This window comes from Ptiloglossa arizonensis, chromosome 3 (assembly GCF_051014685.1).
Source record: "Ptiloglossa arizonensis isolate GNS036 chromosome 3, iyPtiAriz1_principal, whole genome shotgun sequence".
Classification (NCBI taxonomy): Eukaryota; Metazoa; Arthropoda; class Insecta; order Hymenoptera; family Colletidae; genus Ptiloglossa; species Ptiloglossa arizonensis.
The window spans coordinates 29,718,618-29,744,546 of NC_135050.1; the positions used below are offsets into that span (position 1 = coordinate 29,718,618).

Below are 25,929 nucleotides of genomic sequence, written 5' to 3' on the forward strand. Positions count from 1 at the left end.
CGGCGTGTAATGGTGTATAATCGTTCAATTTGTTAAACGTTCGACGAAGTAAAGGAAACTATCCCAAGCAGCTAATTCTAAGATAATGTATTTCCTTTTTTTTTTATTTATATAACTTCTATTTATATTAGGTATGCACGTATGTGTGATAACTAAACAGATACACGATTTTTGTGGCGCAAAGACACTACCAGCTTTGCGGATTGATCAAAGAGCAGGAGGCTGTTGTACGTGTAACGAAAAGCAAACGATAAACAGAAAATATTTCTGTCCTTATTTTGTAAATATATCTTCTCGCTTTGCATATAATTGTATCTGTTCAGTGAATCACTTAATCGAATTGGTTTCGTTTGAATCCACTTCTCGGTATCGAGGCATTGTCAAGATTTCCTCGCAAGTTTAATATCCAAGGAGAGAATTCAACGAATAAATTTCTGAAAGCTGTGCTATAGGCACGAGCAACTGTGACCTTGGGTCAAGTCAATAATGAAGTATAATAATAATACGACATATTCGTATAATATATCTTAATTAATTCTTTATACTTTGTTATATATATTTTCCTTTTCCTTAAAGGCTTAAAAAGCGTCTTAAAAAAGATATCCCGAAACAAAAAAGAATGGGTATATGAAAGATAAAAAAATTAATAGTTTTTTTTTGTCAATATGGTTGCACATGCCTAGAAAAATTATACATTTGCATATAGGTACATATAATTATGTATATGTAATTGCACGCCATAATAGAATAAAAATTTCACCGTTTTCAATTATTTGCCAATTATCTACAAGCTTAACATGTTGATTTTCGTTAAATTTTCCCTCCTCTTTCTTAAAATTTGACTTAGCAGCCTCCTGTTCTCTAATATAATTATATATTCAATGTTTGTTTGTTTTCTTCTTTAATATAATTATCAAGTAAAATTTGTAAAATACAATATTATACTACCTATCATAAATTCTTAATCTTTTCTTTATAAATAATTATAGTAGTAGTCTTCACACCATTTGTTAATTTATTATAATCGGATGCCGTTTTCTTTTCGTTTTTTTTTTAAATTTAAATATTACATTTGTGCCCTTTGCACTAATTCAGTTTATAGTATTCTGCGTGACTGTGTGTGTGTGTGTATGTGTGTGTGAGTGAGTGAGCGTGTGAGTGTGTGTGTATATAATACATGTAATATAATCTAAAGGACTTATTGTATTTACATATATACATGTAACAACGGCGCATAGTCCGAATTTGTCAATAATTTTTTCCGATTACTACTAAGATCGACTTCATCAACAGCAAACGTTTATTCGGGAAAGGACACCTACACATCTACGACGGATTCGGATGTAACTGTGCACGAATTTCATTTGTGAATACTAATGGATTAATAGTTAAAATTCTGGTCAGATCTTTGTGTATTTTTTCCTCTAGCGTAACGCAACTCATTTTTCTTTCTCATTTGCGTTGCTACACTAGCGTGTGGTCGTTTGCTTCATATAAATTTAATCAAACTCGAACTAATTACAAAAAGCTTATAACTCTTAGGAAATAGGCTCCATTGTTAGCGATATAATATATTTCCCTCTTTTTCTCGCTTGGCCAACCTTGGATTTGGTTTCGGCGGCTTTCCTTTCTTTTGTTCTATTTTTCATTCTCAAAGTGCAAAGATTTCAAACAACTGTTTGCTTAAGAGGTCGAAGAGGAAGACGATTCTAACTCTACGTGTTTCTTAAGTTTTAAAACATTAGAGTACGCATTAGTATAAAATAATGCTAGAACGTACATCGTTATCGTTAATGTTATGCAATTACTCTTTCTCACATTATTTCAAACATTCCAATGCCCCGACACATATATATATATACATATATATTTTATATATATATATATTTTATATCTACTTTCTTTATTTACGATTACATTACATGTTACTAAACTCCTTTTACGTTTCTCTTGTACTTGTCCCTCTCGAGCAAAAGTTGCGATCTTACCTGGGCTGTTAATGTACGCCTGTATAACATACCACATCCTACCTAACGATTCAGGGTTGGCCAAGATCTCATTCATGCTACGAATCAAGATCGTCCTCTCTCTGGCTACTAAAGTAAGATACCAAACCACCGAATTCTCCGGAACCTTCTTCATCGTATTGTTTGCTTCCAGCACCGGCATCGTTTGGATGCGCTTGCTGTTGAGGCGGAGGAGGCTGAGGAGGTGGTGGTGCTTGAATGGGTGGTTGATTATCCGCAGGAGACGAGAAGTGGTCCGTGGGGTATGGAGAACCTTGATACGCAGCTGCATCGTCTGCCGTGGACATTGGCGGAGGAGGTGGGTAGGCACCGTAGTGGTAATTAGGGGGTGGAGGTGGATGATACGGTGAAAAATTGCCAGGTGGTCGATTAGGAGGAGGCGACGGTTGTTGCATATTGTGGTTAACTGGTGAAGCATTTGTGAAAGGTGGCATTTGATGCCTGGGACCCATTGGATTGTCTGCGAACCTGGACAAAGGAGGAGGCCCTCTAACATAAGGAGGGGGTGGAGGAGGTGTAGGACCACCTTTGGCTAAAGGACTTCCAGCGGCTGGCGGAATCATCGCGGGTCCAGGTCCGAGTGGAGAACTACGATCTCGATTGTTGATCGCAATAGGTCCACCGCCCGACGGAGACGGATCCATTGGATGATGAGGCGTATGATACAATTGCGGACCTCTCATTCTCATGGGCGGAGTTCCTGATCTCACAGCCGCGAAGTGAGGCGGCATGGATGATTGACCTGCTTGTCTGTACGGCGAAGGAATTCTGGCGCGGGGTTGCATTTCGTAACCCGTTCTAGGTCCGCCCATTATTGCACCGGCAGCGTTTGGCCCTCCGAAGTACTTGTGTCCCATTGCTGCAGCTGCAGCAGAGAACGATTGCGGACTACTCGATACGGGCTGAGATTGAAGCATTCTGGTGATAACGGAAGACTGTTGTTGATTGTTGGGCGGTAACGACGGGTAAACAGGTTGCGAGGTCGGGGTTTGTGAAGAGGGCGGTCCTTGTGTTGTAACGACGCCAGCAGGTGGTGTGGATGGTGCTGAACCAGAGGTGCTGCTACCTGGTGTAGGAAGTACGTTTGGTATGTCGCCAGGTTTCATCTCCGGATTCGAGTCAGTGCCCATGCCAATCAGACTAACATCGGCAACAGCCTTTGCTGCTGCTTCAGCAGCTCTAGCTGCCTCCAGTGCAAGAGTCTTTTTACCCTTGCCGCGCCCTCTTCGTTTAGGTTTCATCGGAGAGCAATCAGGACTGAAAAGTTGTCCATCTGGTCCTGTCATTATGGGAATGTGTCCTTCGCTCGATCTTTCTGCCTCAGGCGTCATAATCGTAGACATATTAGGAGTAATGGTGGGAGATATATTACTCGGTACGTTCTGTGGTACACTGGCTGGCAAAGGGGTAGTGTTCAGACTTGGAGCCCCATCTCTGCGCATTTGCTCCGCAAGAATTTCAGCTTTGCTGCGACGACCCCTCTTCTTTTTTTTTGGTACCTCCCCGTCGGTCCCTTCTGGTGCATTAGGGTCACGGTGTCTCTCAGCTGCTAATATTTCTAACGCCTTTAATCGTGCCTTCTCTAACTTTTTAGCTTCTCGTTCTTCTTTCTTCTTCTTTTTCGCTATTTCGATAGCTGCAAGCTCTAATTGTCGTCTACCATATTCTTCGTCTTCCATCATCATTTGCTCTAGCTGTTCGTCATCTAAGTCAGCTAATTCACCGGGTCCGAGTCCCGTTAGGGAACCATCTGGAACATCCCCAGTAAATGAACCTGCTGCCGACATAGTCGTACCAGTCAATCCTACGTTTTCTGAAAGATTGTCATCAATTTTGGAGTCTATTTCTCCTATAGGATTGTCAATGACGTTAGCCATGATATCCTTTTCCCCATCTTGGTCATCTCTTCTTTGAATTACAGAACCAATCAAAAAGTTCTGTTTTCGCGCTTTATTTTTACTACCGGGTTTTGGACCAGGTTTTTTTCTCTGTTTTTGCGTTCCTTCACTTACCATTTTTCGTTTAGATCCTGGACTTTTGCTTTTTCTCGGTTTCCTACTTTTTGGTGATTTATTTTTTAATTTATGTCCATCTTTTTTCGGATTGTAAATGTCACCTATAAGATATATTTGTAATATTAGTATATTTGAACTCAATATTAACATACTATTAGAAATTACCTGAATCTGAGTCTTTTTCAACATCCTCGATTACATCTTCGCCTTCGTTTACAACAAACTCATCTTCACTTTCTCCAGTTCTTCTCAATGCCTTTTTTAATTCCTGTAGTGTTATAAGAACATTTAGTATCTTTAACTAATTGAATTTTTTATTTAGTATTTTATTTGTTACCTCTTCGCTATCTGACGCGATTTCTTCTTGATAATTAATTTTTCTACCTCGAGTACGTCTACCTAACACTTCTTCTTCTCCTGGTTTGTTTTCATCTGGAAGACCACCGTAAATAATCTGAAAGCATAATTAAAACTCGTGACATCCAAATACTATATCAAGAAAGAATTAAATAAAAGTTACGTACTTTTCTTCGAATGGTTGTAGTTTTCTTTTGCTTCATTGTGTTTTCCTATAATAAATTAAGAGAAATAATTTAAAACATAAAAATGAAATGCAAAAATTTCAGGTAAATAATAATTGTAAACTTACTTTCTTTTTCTTGTGCTGCCCTACTTCTTCTATCGGTAAAGCGGTTGATATATCAGATATTTCTGTTTTCATTTCCTCCAACTCTACATCTTTTATTTCGTTAATAGTGATGTTCTCATTATCTTCACTTGTATTCTCAAGTTTAATATCTATCCCTTCAGGCATTATAGGTGGTTCCCTATCTTCCAATTGTGGTTGTGTTTCACGTTGTGTTTCAATTCTTAATTCTTCATTTGATTCGTCATTTTCACTTTGGTTATCTGATTCAATGATACGTTTTCTCTTTTTTTTCTTTCTACTCTTAGTTTTTGGTAATGTCTTATATCTAGACGTCGGTATGGTTTTACTTCTAAAACAAAATTTTATTACAATATGTTCATGATCTAATTTGATTGTGTAATGATGATGGCATCTTACTTTTTCTTTCTCTGTCGCCATGAATTATCACTGTCCTCATTATCCGAATCCCACGTAGATCGAGATTTTTTCCTTTTTGGTCTATCGCTTTCTTCGCTGTCATCATTAACTGTAAAAAAATATCATTTGAAATTACCTATACAATATAGTGGCAGTAACAATTTTTTAATTATTTCGTTATACTCACTGAAGTCTTCTTCGTATCGCATAGTTCTGGCTCTAGTACTTCTTCGTACCGATCGTGAATCTCCTTTTTTACCGCGCCGTTTTGCATTAGCAAAAGTACTTTCATCGGAAGATGTCAGATGATCATCGAAATCTTCCTCTTCTTCTGAACTTGTTCCTTTAAAATCTTCGTCACTTTCTGGATCATCTTCGCTGCTTATATCAAGACTATTTAATTTGCGGTGCTTTTTACGCGACAAGAATTTTTTGACTACTTGTTTATTATCTTCATCTTCTTCATCGATACCATCCTCTCCCTCCATTTTGTATTCTTCGTCACTGTCTTTTTCTGATTTCCTTTCGATATTATCTTTATTCTCTTGAGTCTCTTCCGTACTTAATATCTCATTCTTAAAGTGAAGCTAAACACAAATTTCCATAGAACTGTTTAATATATGAACAAAGTACAGTCACATTAAAAAACATATACTAATAATGTCACCTGTGCTTCCTCTTTTTTTGCGTTAACAATAGTCGCAATATCTTTTCCTCTTCCTTGATTTCCAGCACCCTGAACGGCTTCTACTTCGTCTTGAATAGCAGCATTAATCATAGCGTCATAGTCGTTAAATTTGTATCTATTAGCGCTTCGTCTTTCACGTAACTGATACACAGGTTCACTCTCCTCACTACTGGAAGTTTCTGAACTTGAAGACGAAGAAGCAGACGAAGATTCTATACAAAAAAAATATATGTATGTATATACATTAATAAGCCTTAAAAAAATTTAACAATGTAATCAAATTTTACAAAAAAAAAAAAAAATATATATATATATATATATATTTATATGTGTGTATATATATATATAAATATATATGAATCACCATTATCAGATTCTTGGCTAGATGCTTTCGATCCTTTTTGACGTTGTGACTCGTTTTTGTGAAGAACATTATCTAGACTTATACCAACGAACGCTAATCTTTTTTTCCTTAAAACCTCATTTTCATGCCTTTTCGCTAATTGATCGTATGTTCTTAAACTTTCTCGTAATTTAGCCACAAGTAAGTTCTGTAATTAATTTTACGAATTGTAAATTTGAAGTGAAATAATTATTTGTGTAAGTTATTAAGGTGATAGACTTACATGTTGACATGGCGGACAGAACCAATCACCTTCGGGTATGAGCATCAGTGCAGGTCTAAGACAAGAGCAATGCCAGCCTTTATCACAAGAGTCACATAGAAGTATCCATTCTGGATGATCTGCTTTGCCACATTTCTGACAAGCATATTCATCATCTGCTTCTTCAACGTCACTTTGAGCTACAATTAAGCAAAAAGTTTCACAATTTATTAAAATATATAAGTCTAACATGTACATTAATTTTGCAGATGATCATATAATACCTTTCTGAGCAGTTCTAGCTCTTCTTAATGGTTCAGATTCTTGATCCTTCTCAAGATCACTTTCCGGTGAAAATTCATGATCACTCTTAAAAAGTAGAGATCCTTCACTTTCTATTTCCTCTTCTTCATCTTCTTCTTCATCATTTTCATTTTCATCGTCACTACTAGAACCCGAGGAACTCTGCCACGGATTTGCTTCATTAAATTTAGCTAACATCTTCTTCTTTTTTCTCTTTCGACGTTTTCTTTTGGATTTCTTCTCTTTTTCTATTTCTTTTATTACGATTTCCTCTTCGCTTTCCGGCTGAAAAAATTACAGTTGTTATATATCATACTAATACTAATTAAAAAGCTCATATAAAATGGAAATGTACCTTTTGCTTTTTGCGTTTTTTCTTTTCCGCGGAATCTTTCTTGTCTTTCTGCTCGTTTAAAGTCTCCTCTTCAATTCTCCGTTTATCCGCTTCTTCTTTAATTTTTAATTGTGCTATTCTTCTAGACTGTCTAACAGGAGTCTCATCTGGTGTTAATCCCGATTGTACTTCAGCAATATCTCTTCCTACTTCGAGGCCCAAAACCATTTTTCCTATGAACAAAATTTTTGTATAAAATAAATTAGATGAATGATACTTTAAAAATAAACAATTTAACTTACTTTTCTTGCGTTTTTTCTGTGAAATTGGTGTCATATTCAAATCGATGTCATTATTAGTTTGTGTTCTATCAAGAAGAACCTCAGGTGATACCTCTGAAACTTGATTGCTTCTATACTGAGGATGTTTTGGTCGAGTTGAACGCGCATTTCCTCTGTAGCCACGCCTTCGTCTTCCTCTGGGACGTCCTCTTGCTTTTCTTTCAAATACAATTGAATGAGCAGTACTTTGGTCATCGCTAGCATCCTTAATTCCCTGTTCCTCAAATTTCTCAGGACTACATTTCACAGCCTCGTCCTCTGAACTTATCGTCACAACACGACTTTCCTCTACAGATCTCCGTAATTGCTTATCAGGAATATGTTTTCCGCGTAACTTTATTCTTTTACCTCCCATCACATCTTCATCCTCCTGTTTCGTGCCGATATCTTCCGAGTTAGATTCATGAGAACTGTTACGTCGTTTGCGAGATACTTTTGGAGACTCTGTAGAATCCAATTTCCATCCCTCGTAAACAAGTTCAGATACAGGTTTAACTCGTAAGCCTATTTTAGGCGCGGATACGTCGCTCCGTTCATTATCACCTAACTTTCTTAACGTATCTTCATCAGTACACGCTAGAGGATCAACCTCTTCAGGAGCTGTATTAAATAGATTTTCGTTGTCTACTCCTATAGAGTCATCCGACGATAAAGAAATTTCTTTTATCTCGATACTTTGAATTTCTGAGTTTTCTTCTTTCTCTTCATTTTCAACATTACTCCTTTGTCGAGCTTCATTCAATATATTATCTGCTATATTACCAACTGTATTCAGTTCATCTTTCATTAATTTTGTTACATGAGTATCAGAGATTGCATCTCCACTTACTTCAGCTTCACGGACTGGTACTTCTATTTGTTTAAAACTATCCAAATTTTTATCCAATTGCACTTCGGAACTCTTTAGATTTTCTAATACTTGTTCATTAGACTCTATATATGGAGGTTTGGATTTTAATGGAGGAACATCTTGAACATCAGAGACATCACTTAATCTTTTACTAGCCTCTTTTTTAGAATCATTTTTTGCAATAGTTGAGTCTGATGCTACTTCTTGCACATTAAAAATTACTCTACTGTCATTTGCACTTTGGACAATATTCTCAGGGAGGGATTCTATGGCTTTATTTATTACATGAAGTGATTCATTATGCTTTTCATGATTTTCCATAATGTTTAAACTTTCTGATTTTTCAGACATAAAATTTACAAATTGTAAATTATCCATAGGTTTGAAATCTTCTGATATAGTTGAAATGTTATTTTTACATATTTCTGATTTATCTATACCTGAGGATATATTGTCAAATTTCAATGGTAACATATTTGATACTGAGTGAACAGATGCATCAACTTCTGGTAAATCTTTATTTAGGTGACTTTCTCCATGCAAATTTATATCAAATTTATTTTGTTTATCATCGAATTCTGAAAGTTCTTTTAGTTTTTTATATGGTTCTACAATTGAAAGTTCATCTGTAACATGTTTCATTTCTTCAGCTTTAATAAATTTAATATCATTATCCAAATTTGTTACCAATTTTTCTTCTATGGGTTTTAAATGTTGTTCTTTTAATTGTGTATGAGTTATTTGATTGTTGACATCATGGAGTTCAATGTTTTCTTTAGTTCCAATTTTATGCACAACGCCTACTGGTTTAAAATCATTTCTTTGTTCAGAAACCAAGTTCTCTACTTTGTCTGCAACTGAAACTGACCATTTATTTCCCTCTTCAGTTTTTATAGCATCTATCAAATTGTTTGTTTTTGTTAATGCCAAGTTTATACATTCTTTATTTAATGGATTATACAGATTTTCAGGATTAGTTTCAGAAGAAACTGATAATACCCTGGTCTTTGTTAATTCTGTAATACTACTATCCTCTGAACTATTAATTTTGTTTTCATTTACTGATATGATTAATTTAGCATTCAAATCATGTTGAACAATTTTACAATTATGTTCTTTTTCAATTGTTTCTTCATTATTTAATTGATTTTGTCTAAGTTCAGCTTCTGTGTCTATTATTTTTCCATTATTACTTTCTATTGATGATCCTGACTGTTGATCATCAATGAATGTACTTTGTATTTCACTCTCTGTAATCGGTTCCTTAACACTATCTTTTTCTGTCTGTTTGTTACTAGCCACAGTTTCTTCTAAACTACTAAAACTGTTATTTTTAGTTTTGGTTGATTCTGTTTCAGCAGGTTCAAAAACATCATCGCTACCATCATTGGAATCACTGCTGTCATAATTGGCAACTAAGGATTGTTTAATTTCACTTAGAGATTCCTGAGGATTTACAGGACTTCCATTCAATTGATTCAATTTTGGTTCTTCTGTTTCTAATTTGTCAGTAATATTATTTTCTTCTTGTAGATTATCTGTATCTTCTACAGTTTTATTTGTTAAATCTTGCTTCTGATTTTCTTGAACATAATTTGTAACATTTTTGCAACAATCGGTATTATCATTTTCTGAAATTGTAGGCTTCATCATGGCATTAGAAGACTTTTGCTCAATATTTACAATGTTGTCAGGTTTTTCTGTATCAGGAACAACATCAAATGCATTGATTTCATTTCCTTCAGCAGAGCATGAATGTAATTCTAATGAAGTACCATGGGTATCCTTATCATGTGACAAAGATTCACGGGAACATATCTTTTCTTCGTGCAATTTAGCAGATTCATCAGATTCCAATGATTTATTGTTAATAATCATATCTTTATTCAATTCTTGATCAACACAGGAACTTCGGTCCTCCAATGCAACATCCGCAAATTTATTTGCAGTTTGAACTAAGTTAGATAAATTCATTTCTTTTGTAGTCTCAACAGCATCAGATTTGGATGGTTTAAAATTATTTGTGTCAGGTACTATCTCTGGTAATACATTGTAAATAGGACATTCATCTTTAAAGGACGACTTCTCAGAATCTAGTTGCACTTTAACACTTTCATGAAATGAAGTATCTTGAATACAGGCATCATCTGAGCTACTTATTGTAGGAACTAATGCATCTTTGTTATATTGTTCAATCGATTCTGAACTAGTAACAGTAGAATTGTCCGCGAAATCTAATTCAGTATTAATATCAGGCACAGAGTTTTTGATAACTGAGTCAACTAGTGTCTTTTCTTTCAATTCTTCAGAATCTTCTGAAACTTCATCTTGTGTACCAACATCCGTTAATGCATCGATTCTTTCACTATTTTTGTCATAATTTACACACATTGAATCTGCATCAGAACCAACCTGATTTTTCATAGTTTCATTATCAGTATCTATTGATCGTTCCTCTTGACTATCAAATTCTGAAAAATTATCATTTTTCTCACTGTGCTTACTACAAGTTTCAGCAGGTGAATCAAATTCTTTTTCAGAAACATGTTCTATTTCTTTCTCTGCTGAACTATCCACTTCTTGATAAGTAGAACATTCTGCTCTACTTCTATGATTTGATCCAGAAAAATTATTTTCATATTCTGTTTCTAATTGCAAATTTTGGATAAAAGATGATGAACATGAATTATTAATGGATATTGAATCCGTTTTTAGTTCATCTTCTTTGAGCGTTGATACATTAGATGATTTACAGGCAGTTTTGTCTTCAGAACAAGAAATAGGAGTTTCTGTAGTTTTAATGGTATTCTTTCCCAGATCTGATTTTTCATTTTGTAATTGTTCTTCAAATGTGTTACATTCTTGTTCTAATGTTTTATGTTGTGTTGATTCAATGGATAAGTTACATTGTGTTACAGACGGCGATACAATTATACTTTTTAGTTTCATATCTAAATCATCTTTACGTAAATCATCTGTACTGTGAGGTTGTGAAATTATATCCAACACTTGTGTTACTTCAGGTTTCAAACATTCATTTGTTGTAGTTTCACTACTAGAAGTAGGGTCTTGTGTAGTAACAGTTTTACAAGATTTTAAATTTTCTTCAATATTTAATTTTGTTTTCGAGTTAGACAAATTTGCTTCTGCCTTTGGTATTGCACAATGTTGTTCTTCTACAGAATATTTCAAAGAAACTGTTTGTTCCCATGTGTTAGTAGTTGGTCCTTCAACATTTTCTATTTTACTTTTATTATCATTTTCACAGAGTGAATTCTTGGAGTTAGATGTATACGATTTGATTTTCAGTGAATTATTATTTGTTTGTGTTACGTCACAATCATCTGATTTATACGAAGTAATTACATCTTCTACAGGTTTTGAAGAAGAAACACATTCATATTGTAATGTATCTGATTTAGATTGTATAGTTGTTGAAACTGTATGATCAGATTGTGATTCAAATACTTCTGACCTTGAGGTATACGAAATGCAATTAGGTCCAAAAAAAAATCTTGGCGGAGATGAAGCAACTGGTTTACATTCATTATCTACTTTTTCTGAAGTGTTTCTCTCGTGCAGAACAATACTGTCAGAGTCACAAATATTTTGTACAATGTCTTTTTCATTTATTGAACGTGTTGTGGGTGTAGCCTCTGTACAAGAGTCAAATGCTTCTGATGTATCTGCTTGACATAAAGATATAGATGAATCACATTGCATGGAGACTTGGGCAGTGGGATGTTGTTTCTGTTCAGTGGAAGTTTCTCTTACACCCTTCTCTTGTGGGTTTCCTAATTCGGGATTTCTCACCAGAAAAATTACATTTTCGGTGTTTATAGAATTTCCATCTATTTTAACATCCTGACTTTCATTAGTAGAATTTTCGCATTCAGTTTCATTTTTCTTCTGTGATATGTCTCTTTCGTTTGATATGATACTACTATCACATTCTGTTTTTTCTCCTGGTTTTCCAACATCCCATCTTGATAACCTTTTTACAGAACTGCTAGTATTTTTGGGTATAATTTGAATACCCAGTGTTGGTTTGAACTTTGGCTTTTCTTGCGTAGAGCCCACAATTTGACAATTACTCTTTACATTATCGCTAGATTGAGGGAAATTTCTGTTTAATTTTATGTTACTTTTATTTGCTACTAGTGATCCAGTAGACACTTCATTTATAAGACTATCTTCAGTTAAGTTTTTATTCAGCGATAAAGATGAAGTAGCAGAATCAGCTTCGTTTTTTGATTCGTTGCTTTCTTTATTGTCAGCTGATGTTTCGTCACCAGGATTTCCTGTATGACATTCTTCACCCGATCCTTCTCCATAAAAAAAAATGATAGGTTCTTCTACAACTTCACCAAGACCAGGATTCACCGCGTCGCAATCACTACCTGATCCTTCACCTTGAACCATCATCATTGGTTCCTCAATGGCATCGCCAACTTCATCTCTCCAGTTAGTACCAATCATTGGTCTTTTGTCCATAGTCCCCCTGATTGGTATTACATCTGCTCTTATTCTTTTTAATATATCTTGTTGCATATCATCTCCTTCCAATGGGCGCTTTACTGGTGCCGTGTTCATCCTTAAAGCTGTAATTTTACTTGGATCTGGAAGTATGGTGTAATTTGGTAATCTGTGATCTTCTTTACTAGGTATTCTTGTAGTGCTATGATATGGAGCAGGTGACATGTCATAAGCAGGAAATGACATTTGTCTTTTACTTAAGTCTGCTACCATTGCATGATTACGCATCATTACAGCACGAGCATCATACGATAAGTTCGTAACTTCTGGTTTGTTTATTTTTTTCGTACTAAGATCCATTTCTCTATGCTGAAAATCTTGCGTTCTGTACCCAGGAGAGGGTAAATCTATACTTTTATTAAATTTTCGACTAGATAAATCGATTCCAGAGAAATCCATTGGCCTATTTTGCTCATTAGTGCCTTCCCAGCCTCTAGGCGATGTAGACAAATCCATACCTCTATGCCCTCTAAGTGCATTAGTTTTTTCTGTTTGGCTTCTTGTATAAAAATCTTGTGATAGTCTATCATCATCTCCATTTACTATGTTTCCCACGATACTTCCTGATCTTGCTAGATTTTCGGCTATTTTTTCCAATGATTTCATTGTGTTTGGCTTGTCAAGTTTTTCAGATTGTATTCTCACAAGATTTGCAGCCAATTGATCTATTGGTTTAACAGATAATTTACTATGAGTTATTGGCATATCTGTAGATGGAAAAGAAAGATTATTTTTGTTAGGCAACTTATCAAGTGGTTTTATAACTTGTTCCATTGAATCTTCATGTTTTTTTGTTATATTTAATGCAGTAGCAACAGATGTTGTACCAACTGTTTCCTTCTCTTGGTGTACTTGTTTTATTTCAGAAATATTTACCAACTTAAGAGGAGATGTTATAACAGGGGTTTCAATTGATTTAAGAGGCATTGACTCTTCTGCATCAATTTTTGAACTGCTCACAGTTGCATGTTCTTCAGATTTAAATGTTTCTATAGGTTTTGTATCGGATGCAACATAAGTAACTGTTCTCTCTTGAATCGAGTTTATTTCTTTTTCTTGAGTTGAAACTGTTTCTTTTTCTGATAACATATCAACTTTGCCATTTACAAGTTTTAAAGACGATACTGATACTAAGAGAGGCATTTCACCATAATTTGATTCTATAGTTTCTTCTATTTTTATAGTTTCCTGAGAATCGTCTTCTTCAGTGTTTTGTTTAGAACTTTCATCATTCGTTATTTCATCTTCCATTCCTTCCTCAACATTACCAGTTTCATTACTGTCATCTTGTTCTCGCTCATCTTCAAAATCTTCACCTTCTATCTTTTCTATTTTTTTTACAATCGAACCTTCAATCTGGATACCATTCTCTTGCACAGCCTCATCCTCCAGACTTGGTGATGTTGTAATTTGTCCCGTATCAATAATAGGTTTCTCCGAAATTTCTAAACTATTGCTATCTTCGTTGATTGGAATAGGTCCAAACTCTCCATTCGATAGGATGTTTATAAGATTAACAACACCTTCTCGATCCCTAATATTAACAAAATGTTAACTAAGCATCTGTATTGAAATATATTTAAAAGTCATTTAAAAGTATAAAATGTATACAAGCTAAAGACTTACTTAGCTACAAGTTCCCAATTTTCTTCATCTATATCTTCTCTATAAACCCTTATATTGCACTCTTCATCAAGCTGGCACCAATATGCCAAACCAGATTTATCTCTCCCCAATGGTTCCACTCGTAATTCATTAGCTGCCACTTTATTCACTTCATTTTTAAACTTTTGATTCAAGTCAAATTGTGTTTCCAAAAGAACCTGCAATGATAAAGACTTTTCAGAGTAAGTTCAATTTGATAATTGCACACATATCATTTTGCAAATATAAATTTAAACTTCACTTCTTATCTTTATTTTTGTAAACTGATCAATATTTTATAAAATATAGCGAAGTAGCAATTTTATACTTTAAGTAAACGTAGCTTGACAGCAATACGGGCTTTCTTGTAACCAAAACGTTCGAGTTCCCATCCATCTTGATTAGAATATGTATGGCAGAACTTAACCAATGCTCGTTCCCACTTTTCTGGCGATACTGTTTTACGTGTTTTACGCAACAATTTGATGTGTAGGTCTATCAACTGTTGTGGTACTACAATAAAAAATAAAAAAATGATTTTGAAACAGAAATAAATTTATATATAAAAAATAGGGAATATTCATCTGTAATGGAGTTAAATCTAAAATAAAGATATAATTTACAACATGTGAAATCAAAACTAAACATAAAAATTGAGTTGCAACGTTTAAAAATTGTATTCATTAACATAATGTTTTGGTTTACAAATGACGAAAAGTAAGAAATTAATTAATGGTAATTGAACAATTATTTTTACCGTAAAATAATATATTAAATGTCTCGTCTATGATATTAAAGTTGTTAAGTAAAACGAAATTTCAAATACAGTGTATATCGAGAGTTCGACGCGCGGTTCATAACTCGTAATCACGTGTAACCGACGTTGACAACAAGGGAGGTGGCAGCACGGGAGAAAATAACAACAGAGCAGAGCAAATCAAACTTGACTGTCAATAATATTATTATTCGAGCACATCGATGAACCGTAATCATAAACGATTATTAAACATCGCTAATTCACTGTTAGTAGTCTAGCTACAGCTGCACAAAGTTATAAAGAAACAGAATACAACAGATCTATAAGAAATGATACCTCGAATTGTGATGAAAAAAAAGGATGAAAACAGTCATGAGTATCGTGTTTACTCAAGCGAAACGATCAGTCTGAAAATAACTAAAAAATAAGCTAAGATATTGAACGATATGAAAATTGGTATGAAAAATACATGGAAACGTAGGAAGAAAAAATTAATATTGCACACAAGACTTTTGGCCTCGCGGGGGCGGGTCAGTCATTCTCTTTCTCTCTCTTTCCTACACATACACGTATGCATGCTCAAGTTTACTCACCATCCTGCGTGTTTTCAAGCATCTCTTGAAGGCGCGCGATATCAGGATAAACGATGCCACAGGACTTGCCGAAGCACTCGAGAAACGAACAGATCACAGCGAAATTTGGGTCACTCGCGCAAGAGGCTTCGTTATCGGACGCCATTTTTCCGCCGCTTCTCTCCGGGCCCGTCGCCGCTAGGCGATATACTACGCTAGGCGGCCTAACAACTCGTATCGCATTTTCGTAAAACTGCTTCCAGTCGTCGTAGCCGAGCTATAGCTCGTACGTGAAAACGTTAATGCAGTCAGGAAACGATAGAACACCGGCCTTTTTGGAAGGTTCTGAAGCCGCTTCCCGCTTCGTTGCTTTTCGCTATACCTTGATGTTCTACCTGCCACTCACACCCGCATCGAAACCACAAACGGACACGAACACACGCGTCAGAGAAACCAGATCAAAAAGACAGTGGACAGAGAAACGTAGAGCGAGGGAAATCGCACACACGCGACGTTACGTTGTCTTCTTAAACTTCCACTTTGTTTCAGTATCGTTTAGACGATTCAAGAAAACGAATACTTTCTCGCGCGCGCCTCTTCTCTCCTTCGTTCTCACTTCGCACTTTTCCACATATCACGGTGCTCAACCACAAACACACAGATACACAGGCGTAGAGATCGTTGCGCCTCTCGAGTATAATATACACAATGTAGTGTGTGCACGCGCGACGCGCGCGCGCGCACCTTCGGGCGCAATAATAACGATGCACGTAATCGTGGGGTATCGCATTCCCCGGACACGTTATTCGTACCTTGCCGTTCTATCGGTGAGAATCGACGTTACTGTCGAATCACAAGGAATATCAGCAGTGAAGAAATAATAATCACCACAACGACCACAATAACGAAAACGGTCCCCTTCCTTGCAGCGCGGCGCACTGGACATCGCCTTCGGGTCCGGGCTACGAAACATTTGGGGGGTTCTCAACCTGTCGCGACGCGGCACCCGATTACCTGCAAGCCTTTAAGCCGCGTTTATGGGTGCTACTCTTTCACTGAACCTTTATATACTAAATCCAGAACTGGATATATATGCGTTCCAAATAATAAATTGGTATATATGAAATGTTGTTTTTTTGGAATTCGAATGTTGTACTATGATGACAAATGGTATTTGATTGTCGGTTCTTCTATTAAAGGGGAAGCAGTTTTTTCCAACATACGTATGTACATATATTGGTTTGTCATAAATGATATCACTTTATTATTTAACATTTTCTATTTTAAAACGCAAATGGTCAAGATGGATGTTTAAGTGATTTTTCTTAACGAATTGAAATTGGACATTGATGTTGTGGAAAAGTAAATTTAGTGTTGGAAGAAGGTTATAAAAAATATTTAACATTAATTTTCAAAACCCTGAGCATAAGGTATGTTATCTAAAATTTAGTTAAGGAGACTGGAAGAAGTTGTAGACAGTAAGATAAAAAGAGCTTATGGCCTTTTGAAAATTTTCATATTTCAATTTAAATAATGAAATTATTGAATCGGTGGAAAAAGTATAGAAGGCATATAGAAATTATATATATTATTTACATTATATTTTAGAAAAGTTATATGCTTCTGGTTAGAAAAGAAATTTTATATGTACCATCTTAATAATAAACAGGTAAATAGATTATTTTTCAGTCTGATTCGTTATAATTCAAAAAAACATATTATTGTACTTGCATCAACTTCTAAAATAATATTCAATGTTACTATTTTATTTCCATTGTAGTGAAAATAAAAGCATTGTTATTATTTATGATAATCATAACTAGGCCTTTGCATTATTTGTTATAATGATAACTAAGCCTGCGCACTATTTCAAATAATCGTAACTAGACCTGCGTACTATTTAAAATAATCATAGCTAAGTTTGCACACTATTTGAAATAAAAGTATTGGAATTGCTTTTGTAAATAATGGACATCAGAATGAATGCAATTAAATTATTATTTCAAAGCATTAATTGAAATATCCACCAAATTGAAAAATCTTTTACATTTTACATTCAAGTGTCAAGGATTAAAGCTAAAGACTCAGTTTTTTACACTTTAAGAGTGTATGATAAAACACAAGTCTGTAGGAGATGCATTCTTAAGAATTATGTAAACGTGTGCAAGAATCATTTGATCAAGTATCAGTAGGAATTTAAATTTTAATCACCAATATATAACTTTAACTTATATTTTTTCTAGCCTATTTAAAATATTTCAGGATGTAAAATAATATATTTTATATAAAGTTATTTTATTCAATTTTGATGTCCACTCTTTACTTTCTTCTTTTTTGAATTGCTTTGAATTTGAATTTGATCCAGTTTTGAATTCTTGACCATTACCCTTTTCCGTTTCACAAAAACCCCGCCGAAATACTGTTTCATTAGTACTGATCAACGATCCATACGTAAAGTTTGTTCGATGTATGTACCTTTGAATTTCGATTATATCGAAAGAGCGCGAAAAGTTTACGATAGAACGTCAAACGCACATTTCAAGGCTCCCCCGAACGACGCTCTCGCTCAATGACGTAGTTCTGCGTAGTTCCGTACAACTTTGAATAGCAGGGGCAACGATTCGATCGATCAGGACCACATATAGAGACGAATATTTTGTTTGCTATCCTTACCATCCCTGTGGACACTCGCGGTCGTTATGAATTACCAAACAAGCGCAAAGTAGCAAGCACACACGAGCGTGTACTGTACTCCGTTCCGATTTTCACACTGTTTACGACAGCCTTTACATGGCCTTCTACTCTACGATGCTATACATCAAACACAGTAAACACGCCGACGTTTCACAGCAGGCTGAGATTGTGCGACTGCTGCGATCGATCGCGGGAGCCAGAAACACGAGCGAATGTATATACCTATATGTAGCGTAGAGACGAGACTCTTTGTCGACACCATTACGTTGGAAATAAATGATAGAATCTACTCTTTAATCGTACCGATTGTTCGTAAATCATTTCTTGATCTTACGATCAGGGAACAATACGAACAATACCTTCCTTCCTTTCAACGGGAGGTAAAACGGAAATCCATCGAACTGATCGATAAGCAAAGTTTTTAAAATATGAAACTTTTCGTGTAGACGGTGCTGCCGCGTGTACATTTCAAATCGATAGCGCGGGAGACATACCAGTAAGGTTATCGATCGTATTCGTGTTTTGTGAAATTACTAAAATGAACTCTGCTTGTTGATATTTCTTAACACATTTTACGTTTCTTTATTGTCGCGTCATAATTTATAAATAATTGATTAAATATGTAAATTATTCGATTATTTGATTCCTGTAAGTTAAGCAGATTGGAAAATCATCCAACGCACATTACGCATCTATTCTATCTCTTGAGAAAAGTCGGTAAAATGTATATTTGAATAGTAGTTTATAAAACTATTCTTCAAAACCAAATATTTAAAATGAAATGATATAATAATACAAACTAACTCATGAAATATAAAATGTTTATTTCTGAATGAAAGTTTTCTAACTTTGCATCAACAACTTCTATTAGCGTATGTATAAATGTTTATATTTACAACATATATTACTAGAAAAAGTCTTAGTATTATGTTATCAGTTGTGTTTGATGATGTTTGATACTGTTCAATTCCCTCTCATACTTTATACACTGCATTATTTTTACCTGAGTAGACTACTTTCTTTTGTCTGCTGTACATAATTCTATTTGTCATGTGTCCTTAAACTAAAAGATTCAATATTGGGGTATCAGTTGAATACATAGCACCATACAAGTTATTAGATAAAAAAAAGACTTATTATTCATCCGTTCACAACACATTTAAACTATTTATGCGTTCATCGCACCAGGACTGTTGAGGAAATACTTGGAATGAAATCACCTTGTTTGTACGAAAATATACAAAGTGACAACAGTATCCAGATAATACATAAATCTTTTAAGTAAGATTTATTTTACATTGTTGATAAATCTATTCACTTGAATCATTTGCTTTCCACATTTTGTGTTTTAGATATACTGTTTATAAAAAAATATTCTTTTTGTTGACTTAATAGGAAAATTATTGCGTTTATACAATACAATATTTTACAACTTTGAATCGTTATTTTTCTCTTATTTTGTTTGTAAGCAATATACAGGATAAACTTTTTTACCGAAAGTTATCAACTTTTTTTTCTACAAAATATAAACAGTTAAGAAACATTTATTATTTTAAATTTAGTCATAAAATTTTAAAACTTTTATAGAAATTTTCTATTTGTTTTTTTTTCCATGTAATTCTAGCTATTTGTCAATATCGCATAATCATTTTCCAATTACTATGCAACCTTATGAATTATATAAAAATTTACTATTTACAAAATAGATCATGTACAATTTAAAAATACGCGTTTTTCTCTAGTATTTATTACTTATTTTTTATATCGGTTTTGTTTTAATATTGCCTAACAATAACTGTTTAGTATGAAAATTTTATACAATGTCAAGAAATACTGTTCATTAATAGTAGTTTATAACAGAAGTAGCTAAATAATAAATTTATGTAGAGATAAAATTTGAATTGTTTTGAAACTAGTGATACTGTATAAAAAAGAAGTTCCATTATAATTTATTGTAAAACATTATGTGGAAAGCAAATTAAACGCTTCGCGTATGTACATACACTTTTAAAAAACATTTGATTGCTGTATAAATCTGACTCAATTATATATATATGTGTATATATATATATATGTATATATATATATATATCTCATATGCAGCTTTTACAAAGCATGCATATATTAAATATTATACGATTATGCCCTGGAAAATGAAAAATTAAATTTTCTGATACATATCGAGAGTACTTGTGATATAGATTTGAAGAATCTTGTAGATTCTTAAAAATACTCTTTACAAAAAAAGTAGTTAGTAATGAAAAGCTCGCATAAGTACTATTACAATGCTTTGTTGTAATGAGATGTTGGAAAATACAGATTAAGGTATAGGGATACAATTTTCAATAGAGCTTTTTTATAAAGCTGAAAATTGTATTCATAAAAAGCTTTTTGTAGAAAACGCAGGGCTACTCATAAAATGAAGCTTAATGCAAAATATATACTCATACAAAATCACTTAGATGCTCTTTGCGCTGTAATGGTTTTAAGTTGTTGTTTATATATTTCGGCCTCTTCTTCTTTTTTTTGAAGTCGCTTACGATACTCAGCTGCTTGTCTTCGCGCTTCTGCTAATTGTCTATTTAGTATGGCAATGTCCATTACTGGTTCATTATTATCTGTATTATCCTCTTCCGTAATTTCTTCTATATCATCGTCTAATTGTAAAATTATTGGTTCTGCCATTTTTGTGGGAGAATTAATGATCTTGTTCTGTTAAAACCATATGATATAAACACATTTAATATTAGAAATTCCTAATTAAGGTTACTATTTTTCTTTAATTTTTTAAGTTTATACCTCTGGCGAAGAAATTATATTTTTAGATTGTGTGAGTGTTGATACAGGTGCAGTACTAGAAATAGAAGAAATGAATAATTTTCCAGTTTTATTATCCACAGAAGATCTTTTTAATATATTCGGTCCTCTAGATGTTAAAGTAGATGTATTATGACTTAAAATTTGATCTGCTCTAATTGCTATCACTTTTCTAGGAGTTCCCTTTTTTCCAGCTACTTGAAGTCGTTTCACTCCTACTGAAGCATTTCTTGTCAAGTTTAGAGCAAGTTTACCAGCTTCTATGGAAACAAATTACTGATGTCACCATGAATATAAATGATAAAATTTACATTATTTTTAAATGTTTCGTACCAGTCAAAACGACTGTCCTTCCACTTTCTATGGCATTTTCCACAAGAGAAGAATCATTATCTACAGGTATCATTGTGATTCCATGAGCTTCTAATAACCTAAACTGTTTGTTCATTCCTTCAACAGCTGTAACATCTTTACGCTTTTTACTGTGATTAATATTATTTGCATTGGCAATTTCATTCATGTCTTCAACTTCTTTTTCTTGGTCAGTATCAGTATTTGGTCCAACATGAATTTGTTGAAAAATCATTCGTGGTTTCTTCCCCACTTGCACTAAATATTTAACAAATATTGATAATGTTTATATTTACTTTATTTTTCAATGTAGAAATTTCAGAATAATGTGTATAATGTGCGAATTTAGAAATAAAATACTATACCTTGCGTTATCTTCCTTCTTGGTTGTGATTGTTGTTGTGACAATTCAAATTTCTGTTCTTCTTCTCTTTCAGACTCTAACTGTATTAAATTATGAGTTGCTACTTCTAGTTCTGCCGAACTCACTTGATTTTGTTGGTGAGCTCTAACGCCCACAATTTCTCTTTCTTGTTGCAATATATCTACCAAATCTAATCTGTCATGCTCCAATGCAAGACTAATTGGTGTTTTGTCAAATTTACTAGTAGAATTTGCATCTGCCCCATGCTCCAATAAAACATGCATTACTTCTACATGTTCCCGTTCCACCGCCCAGTGTAAAGGGGTCATTTTCAGCTGTAAATATTACTTCTATTATAAATATTATGGAGTGTCATTTATATAGTTCGTATTTTAATTACCATATCTCTACTGTCAACATCTGCACCATAATTTAAAAGCAATTGTGCCATCTGGTGATGGCCTTCGTATGCAGCCATATGTAAAGGTGTTCTGTCTACTTTTGTTCTCGCATCTCTTGAAATTCCTGCTCTAAGTAAAACCTCCGCAGTTTCGGTATGATTATTTTGTGCAGCAAAGTGTAAGGCGCTCGTACCCAGCTAATAAAGAAAATTTTTACTAACGTTATATTATTATATATTATCAACAATTTTATTGTTTAAATATATACCCAATCTGTAGTAAATGGTGCACCTCTACACATTAGATCACGGACAGTATCAGTGTCTCCATATTTTGCGCTAAAAAGTAATTGTTTTCCTAGTTCCACTATCGATAAGGCATCTTGGGATCTTGCACGATGAGAAACATCACAGGAAAGAATTTCAACCTAAAAAACATTTATACTTTAAGTAATGTGTGAGAATAATAATAAATAATAAAAAATATTAGAATACAAGATATATACATACAGGAATAAGGGTATCCGAGTCCAAACCCTCAATATCATTAGTGCAAATACTTTCAGCTTGCATTTTTGTGTGTCGAACTCAATCCTATTCTTTTTGATGCACACTAAAATCAAATGATCCATAACAGTTGATATTATTTGGATTTTTTTGAAAATAAATAGGGCTAGTTGTGACCATTCCATTTTTCACTCTTAGTAATTCGTCACTGTTGTTCGACCTTGAGGTGCCGGAATCGAAAGTAGGTCGCAAAAATTAAAATTTAATTTCAATTCGACAAAATTGATGCAAACTACTCGCTTTTGCCTACTTGTTTAGAAACGTAGTGTGTATATTTTTCGAAATTTTCTTCAGTACAGGATGTTTTTATTTTGCCATTTCAGATTGTGAGGAACTTCCTGTTCCTGTTCATTAAACGGAAGTCCCATGCCATAGGCCCCGTGTTTTGTACCCAAAAGCGATTCAAATCGACCAAAAATAGCACGGAAGGAGGATATACTTACGGCCAGTACATTATTCTTGCTTTTTAGCGATTTTTCCTGCTGTTTTCGGACACGCACACTCCCTTCGAGGAATTGTTCCTCCCCACAGCCTTCTCGATTTACCGTCTTGGTAAAGTTTCATGAAAATGGCGACCCCTTGGCGCCATTCCTAATACAATTTCATTATCGTTGTGAACAGTCCGTGATATTAAACGAATGTGTTTTCGTGGTTAAAAATGTTCTCTCATATAGAATAATTTATTTGTACACTGGATTTTGATCGCTTTATTTGGAGTAATAATAGGTAATGGTTAAATATGTTCGACAGCATGACGAATTACAGCGCCACATCGTGGTACTCGTAGAAAGCATACTATATTAAATAGGTTAGGTATGTATTAAATTTGAGTAGGGTTAGGTTATATACAAAGTTTTCTTCGCAGATGTATTTCGAAATAGTTAAAGTAACAAAAATAATACGAATGACAGTTATAATGGACCCAGTAACTATTGAAACATTTGAAATTCACTATTTATATCTGGTACATTGAAAATGTTTACTAAAATCAATAACGTAAAACTTTATTGTTTATAACAAGTACATAATTTAAACGTCATTTATGGGAAACCACGTACATATCTTTTTAGTAAATAATATGTTTTACGTACGAACACATAGAATGGGTATTGTTTAAATAAGATTGAAAAGATTTTGTTCATCTATTACCTGCGGGTGAGCAAACAAGTCGAGTAAAACTTTTCAGTTGTAGGTAATCAGTGAGCACAGCACTATCATCGTTTTAACGTTATTATAAATAAATATTTGCAATAAAAAACGAAACATAAAATATGAATTACGTAATCTTAAAATTTGACAGAATTCTCCCGTTTCTTACGTGCAATATTGAATTCTAAAAATTTAAATCGTGATCATATTGCGGCATCAATTACTCGTAATACATTTGACTGTTTAATATTTGATTAAATATACTTGATTCGATCTCTTGTTTGTCCATTCGCTCGATTTCTTTCCGTCAAATGTAAGAAAAAGAAGGATATTCGTTTCTCTTACTAAAAGTTTCAAAGAAAGTATAAGATTATTACGTACCTGCAACGAAGTGGTTTGTTACAAAAACAGTTTTAATAAAGTTTCCAGTATTAAAAATTGAATCGTTATTTATTGATAAATTGGAAAAGATAGAAGATACGATAAAAGTCCATAGGATCATTTTCATTAATTTTCCAGTCTAATGGCTATTCATATCAATATTCATGTGACTTAATTTTTCTTTCTCTCTTCTTCCTTTCGGGATGTCCACTTTCTCCATCCTTATCTTTTTCGGTCATTCGCTTCCGTCTTCATCTGCGTTTTTTGTCTTGTTCTCACGTTCCGGTTTTTCCTCTCTCGCTTCGTCTTGTAGTTGACCTAGAATCGCGGAGATAACGGAGCAGTAAGGTGCAACAACAATGAATCTCTATGCATCTCGCTACCGGGACGCAGCGTAGAAGAATACGCGTTCACCTAAAGAATGCATTCGTGTCTGCTCTGTGGGAAGGATAATTGCTGTGGGTCGAACACTTATCGATTGTAGGTTATGGCTGGTTATCGCAATTGATAATATCGAGACTGGATCGATGATCCATATGTTAATTAAATTATCTCAGAGAGGTTAGCTTCGTTATTTATTTGATAATCGGTAAATAAAACGATTCCAGCAAGTAAGATTGTAAAATTTATAACGCGTTTGAAGTAATTGTACGACTTCTGTTACAAAAATATATACAGATGTCAATTTATGAAACACAATAGACACGATGCTCGATAGACAGTTTCTGCGAGACTTAACAACGGACGCTTTTATCGGTTTCGAATTATATTATAGTTTTCGAATCGTTGAAGGTTCTCAATCTATTGGTAAATATATTAATATATGTAATTTATATGTTTAATTTAGAATACGTTAATGAGTTTCGAATTGTTAAAACTTTTAACGAATCACCTCTTAAGGAAATGCTGGCAACATATTAAGCCATATTTTTATAGTTTATGCACTCGATCGATTTTTAGAACTCGTTTCTCTTTTATCGAAGTTTCCTTTTTCGCGTTGTTTATCATGAGAGATCACTCTCTGTTCGGTTGTGCTACGAATTACGACGCAAGTTGCATAAAAGGTGGGTCAGGAAAGCGTTGCATATATGCGGACTGCACTATCGGGTGCGTGCACCGCCACATCGCGTTAACCATTCCTTATATCGTAATCTAAGGAGGTGGCTGGCCGCACGGTCACGGGGGTGAGCTTGCATGCTTTCAAACAGAGTAGGTTAGAGGGCTCGTGAATTTCTCATGAAGGAAAATGCAAGGTTCGTCGTTGTCGGCTGACGAGGCAGGAACTTTCACTGCGACAAACGAGTGACGAGTGTCGAATGACACTTGGTAAAAATTTGTTATCGGTATTACTTTCTTATTACGTATACCGCGCGCCGTTTTCCTTTCTTTACGCGAGATGAAACGCTCGAATCTATCGTCAACGACGACGCATTCGTTTACTGGACATTCTTCGATTACGAAAGCTCTA

At 34.3% G+C, this 25,929-nt stretch overlaps 2 protein-coding genes across 5 annotated transcripts; both read right to left on the reverse strand.

Annotated features, from left to right (window-relative positions):
• Positions 1 to 1,919: 1,919 nt before the first annotated feature.
• Positions 1,920 to 18,545, reverse strand: LOC143145064 (uncharacterized). Of its 3 annotated transcripts, XM_076308082.1 has the most exons (18): positions 18,412 to 18,545; positions 15,760 to 16,760; positions 14,738 to 14,922; positions 14,392 to 14,588; positions 7,341 to 14,299; positions 7,060 to 7,271; positions 6,686 to 6,989; positions 6,423 to 6,601; positions 6,161 to 6,347; positions 5,776 to 6,008; positions 5,296 to 5,695; positions 5,109 to 5,217; positions 4,692 to 5,040; positions 4,567 to 4,611; positions 4,380 to 4,496; positions 4,208 to 4,310; positions 4,040 to 4,143; positions 3,635 to 3,777 (listed from the first exon to the last, which is right to left on the reverse strand). In XM_076308082.1, exons 2-18 carry the CDS (start codon positions 15,902 to 15,904, stop codon positions 3,766 to 3,768), a joined length of 9,840 nt encoding a protein of 3,279 aa, XP_076164197.1. In that variant the 5' UTR covers positions 15,905 to 16,760; positions 18,412 to 18,545; the 3' UTR covers positions 3,635 to 3,765. The 3 variants fall into 3 exon arrangements, with proteins under 3 accessions (XP_076164195.1, XP_076164194.1, XP_076164197.1); XM_076308080.1 differs by having other exon boundaries at positions 1,920 to 4,143; positions 4,692 to 5,037; positions 18,412 to 18,540; XM_076308079.1 differs by lacking the exon at positions 18,412 to 18,545 and having other exon boundaries at positions 1,920 to 4,143.
• A 2,041-nt stretch (positions 18,546 to 20,586) lies between these two features.
• Positions 20,587 to 23,701, reverse strand: Atac3 (Ada2a-containing complex component 3). 2 transcript variants are annotated; one of them, XM_076306659.1, is made up of 8 exons: positions 23,375 to 23,701; positions 22,875 to 22,977; positions 22,634 to 22,792; positions 22,365 to 22,562; positions 21,966 to 22,299; positions 21,583 to 21,858; positions 21,232 to 21,506; positions 20,587 to 21,144 (listed from the first exon to the last, which is right to left on the reverse strand). In XM_076306659.1, exons 2-8 carry the CDS (start codon positions 22,935 to 22,937, stop codon positions 20,887 to 20,889), a joined length of 1,563 nt encoding a protein of 520 aa, XP_076162774.1. In that variant the 5' UTR covers positions 22,938 to 22,977; positions 23,375 to 23,701; the 3' UTR covers positions 20,587 to 20,886. The 2 variants fall into 2 exon arrangements, with proteins under 2 accessions (XP_076162774.1, XP_076162773.1); XM_076306658.1 differs by having other exon boundaries at positions 21,232 to 21,509.
• Positions 23,702 to 25,929: the final 2,228 nt, after the last annotated feature.

Coding starts and splice junctions, on each gene's coding strand:
- Atac3 (XM_076306658.1), bottom strand. CDS start 22,937: ATGCAAGCTGAAAGTATTTGCACTAATGATATTGAGGGTTTGGACTCG. Junction 22,793..22,874: donor ACTCGGATACCCTTATTCCT/GTATGTATATAT, acceptor AATGTTTTTTAG/GTTGAAATTCTTTCCTGTGA. Junction 22,563..22,633: donor CACCATTTACTACAGATTGG/GTATATATTTAA, acceptor TTTCTTTATTAG/CTGGGTACGAGCGCCTTACA.
- LOC143145064 (XM_076308079.1), bottom strand. CDS start 15,904: ATGGCGTCCGATAACGAAGCCTCTTGCGCGAGTGACCCAAATTTCGCT. Junction 14,589..14,737: donor TCAAGCTACGTTTACTTAAA/GTATAAAATTGC, acceptor TTATCATTGCAG/GTTCTTTTGGAAACACAATT. Junction 7,272..7,340: donor ACAGAAAAAACGCAAGAAAA/GTAAGTTAAATT, acceptor TTTTGTTCATAG/GAAAAATGGTTTTGGGCCTC.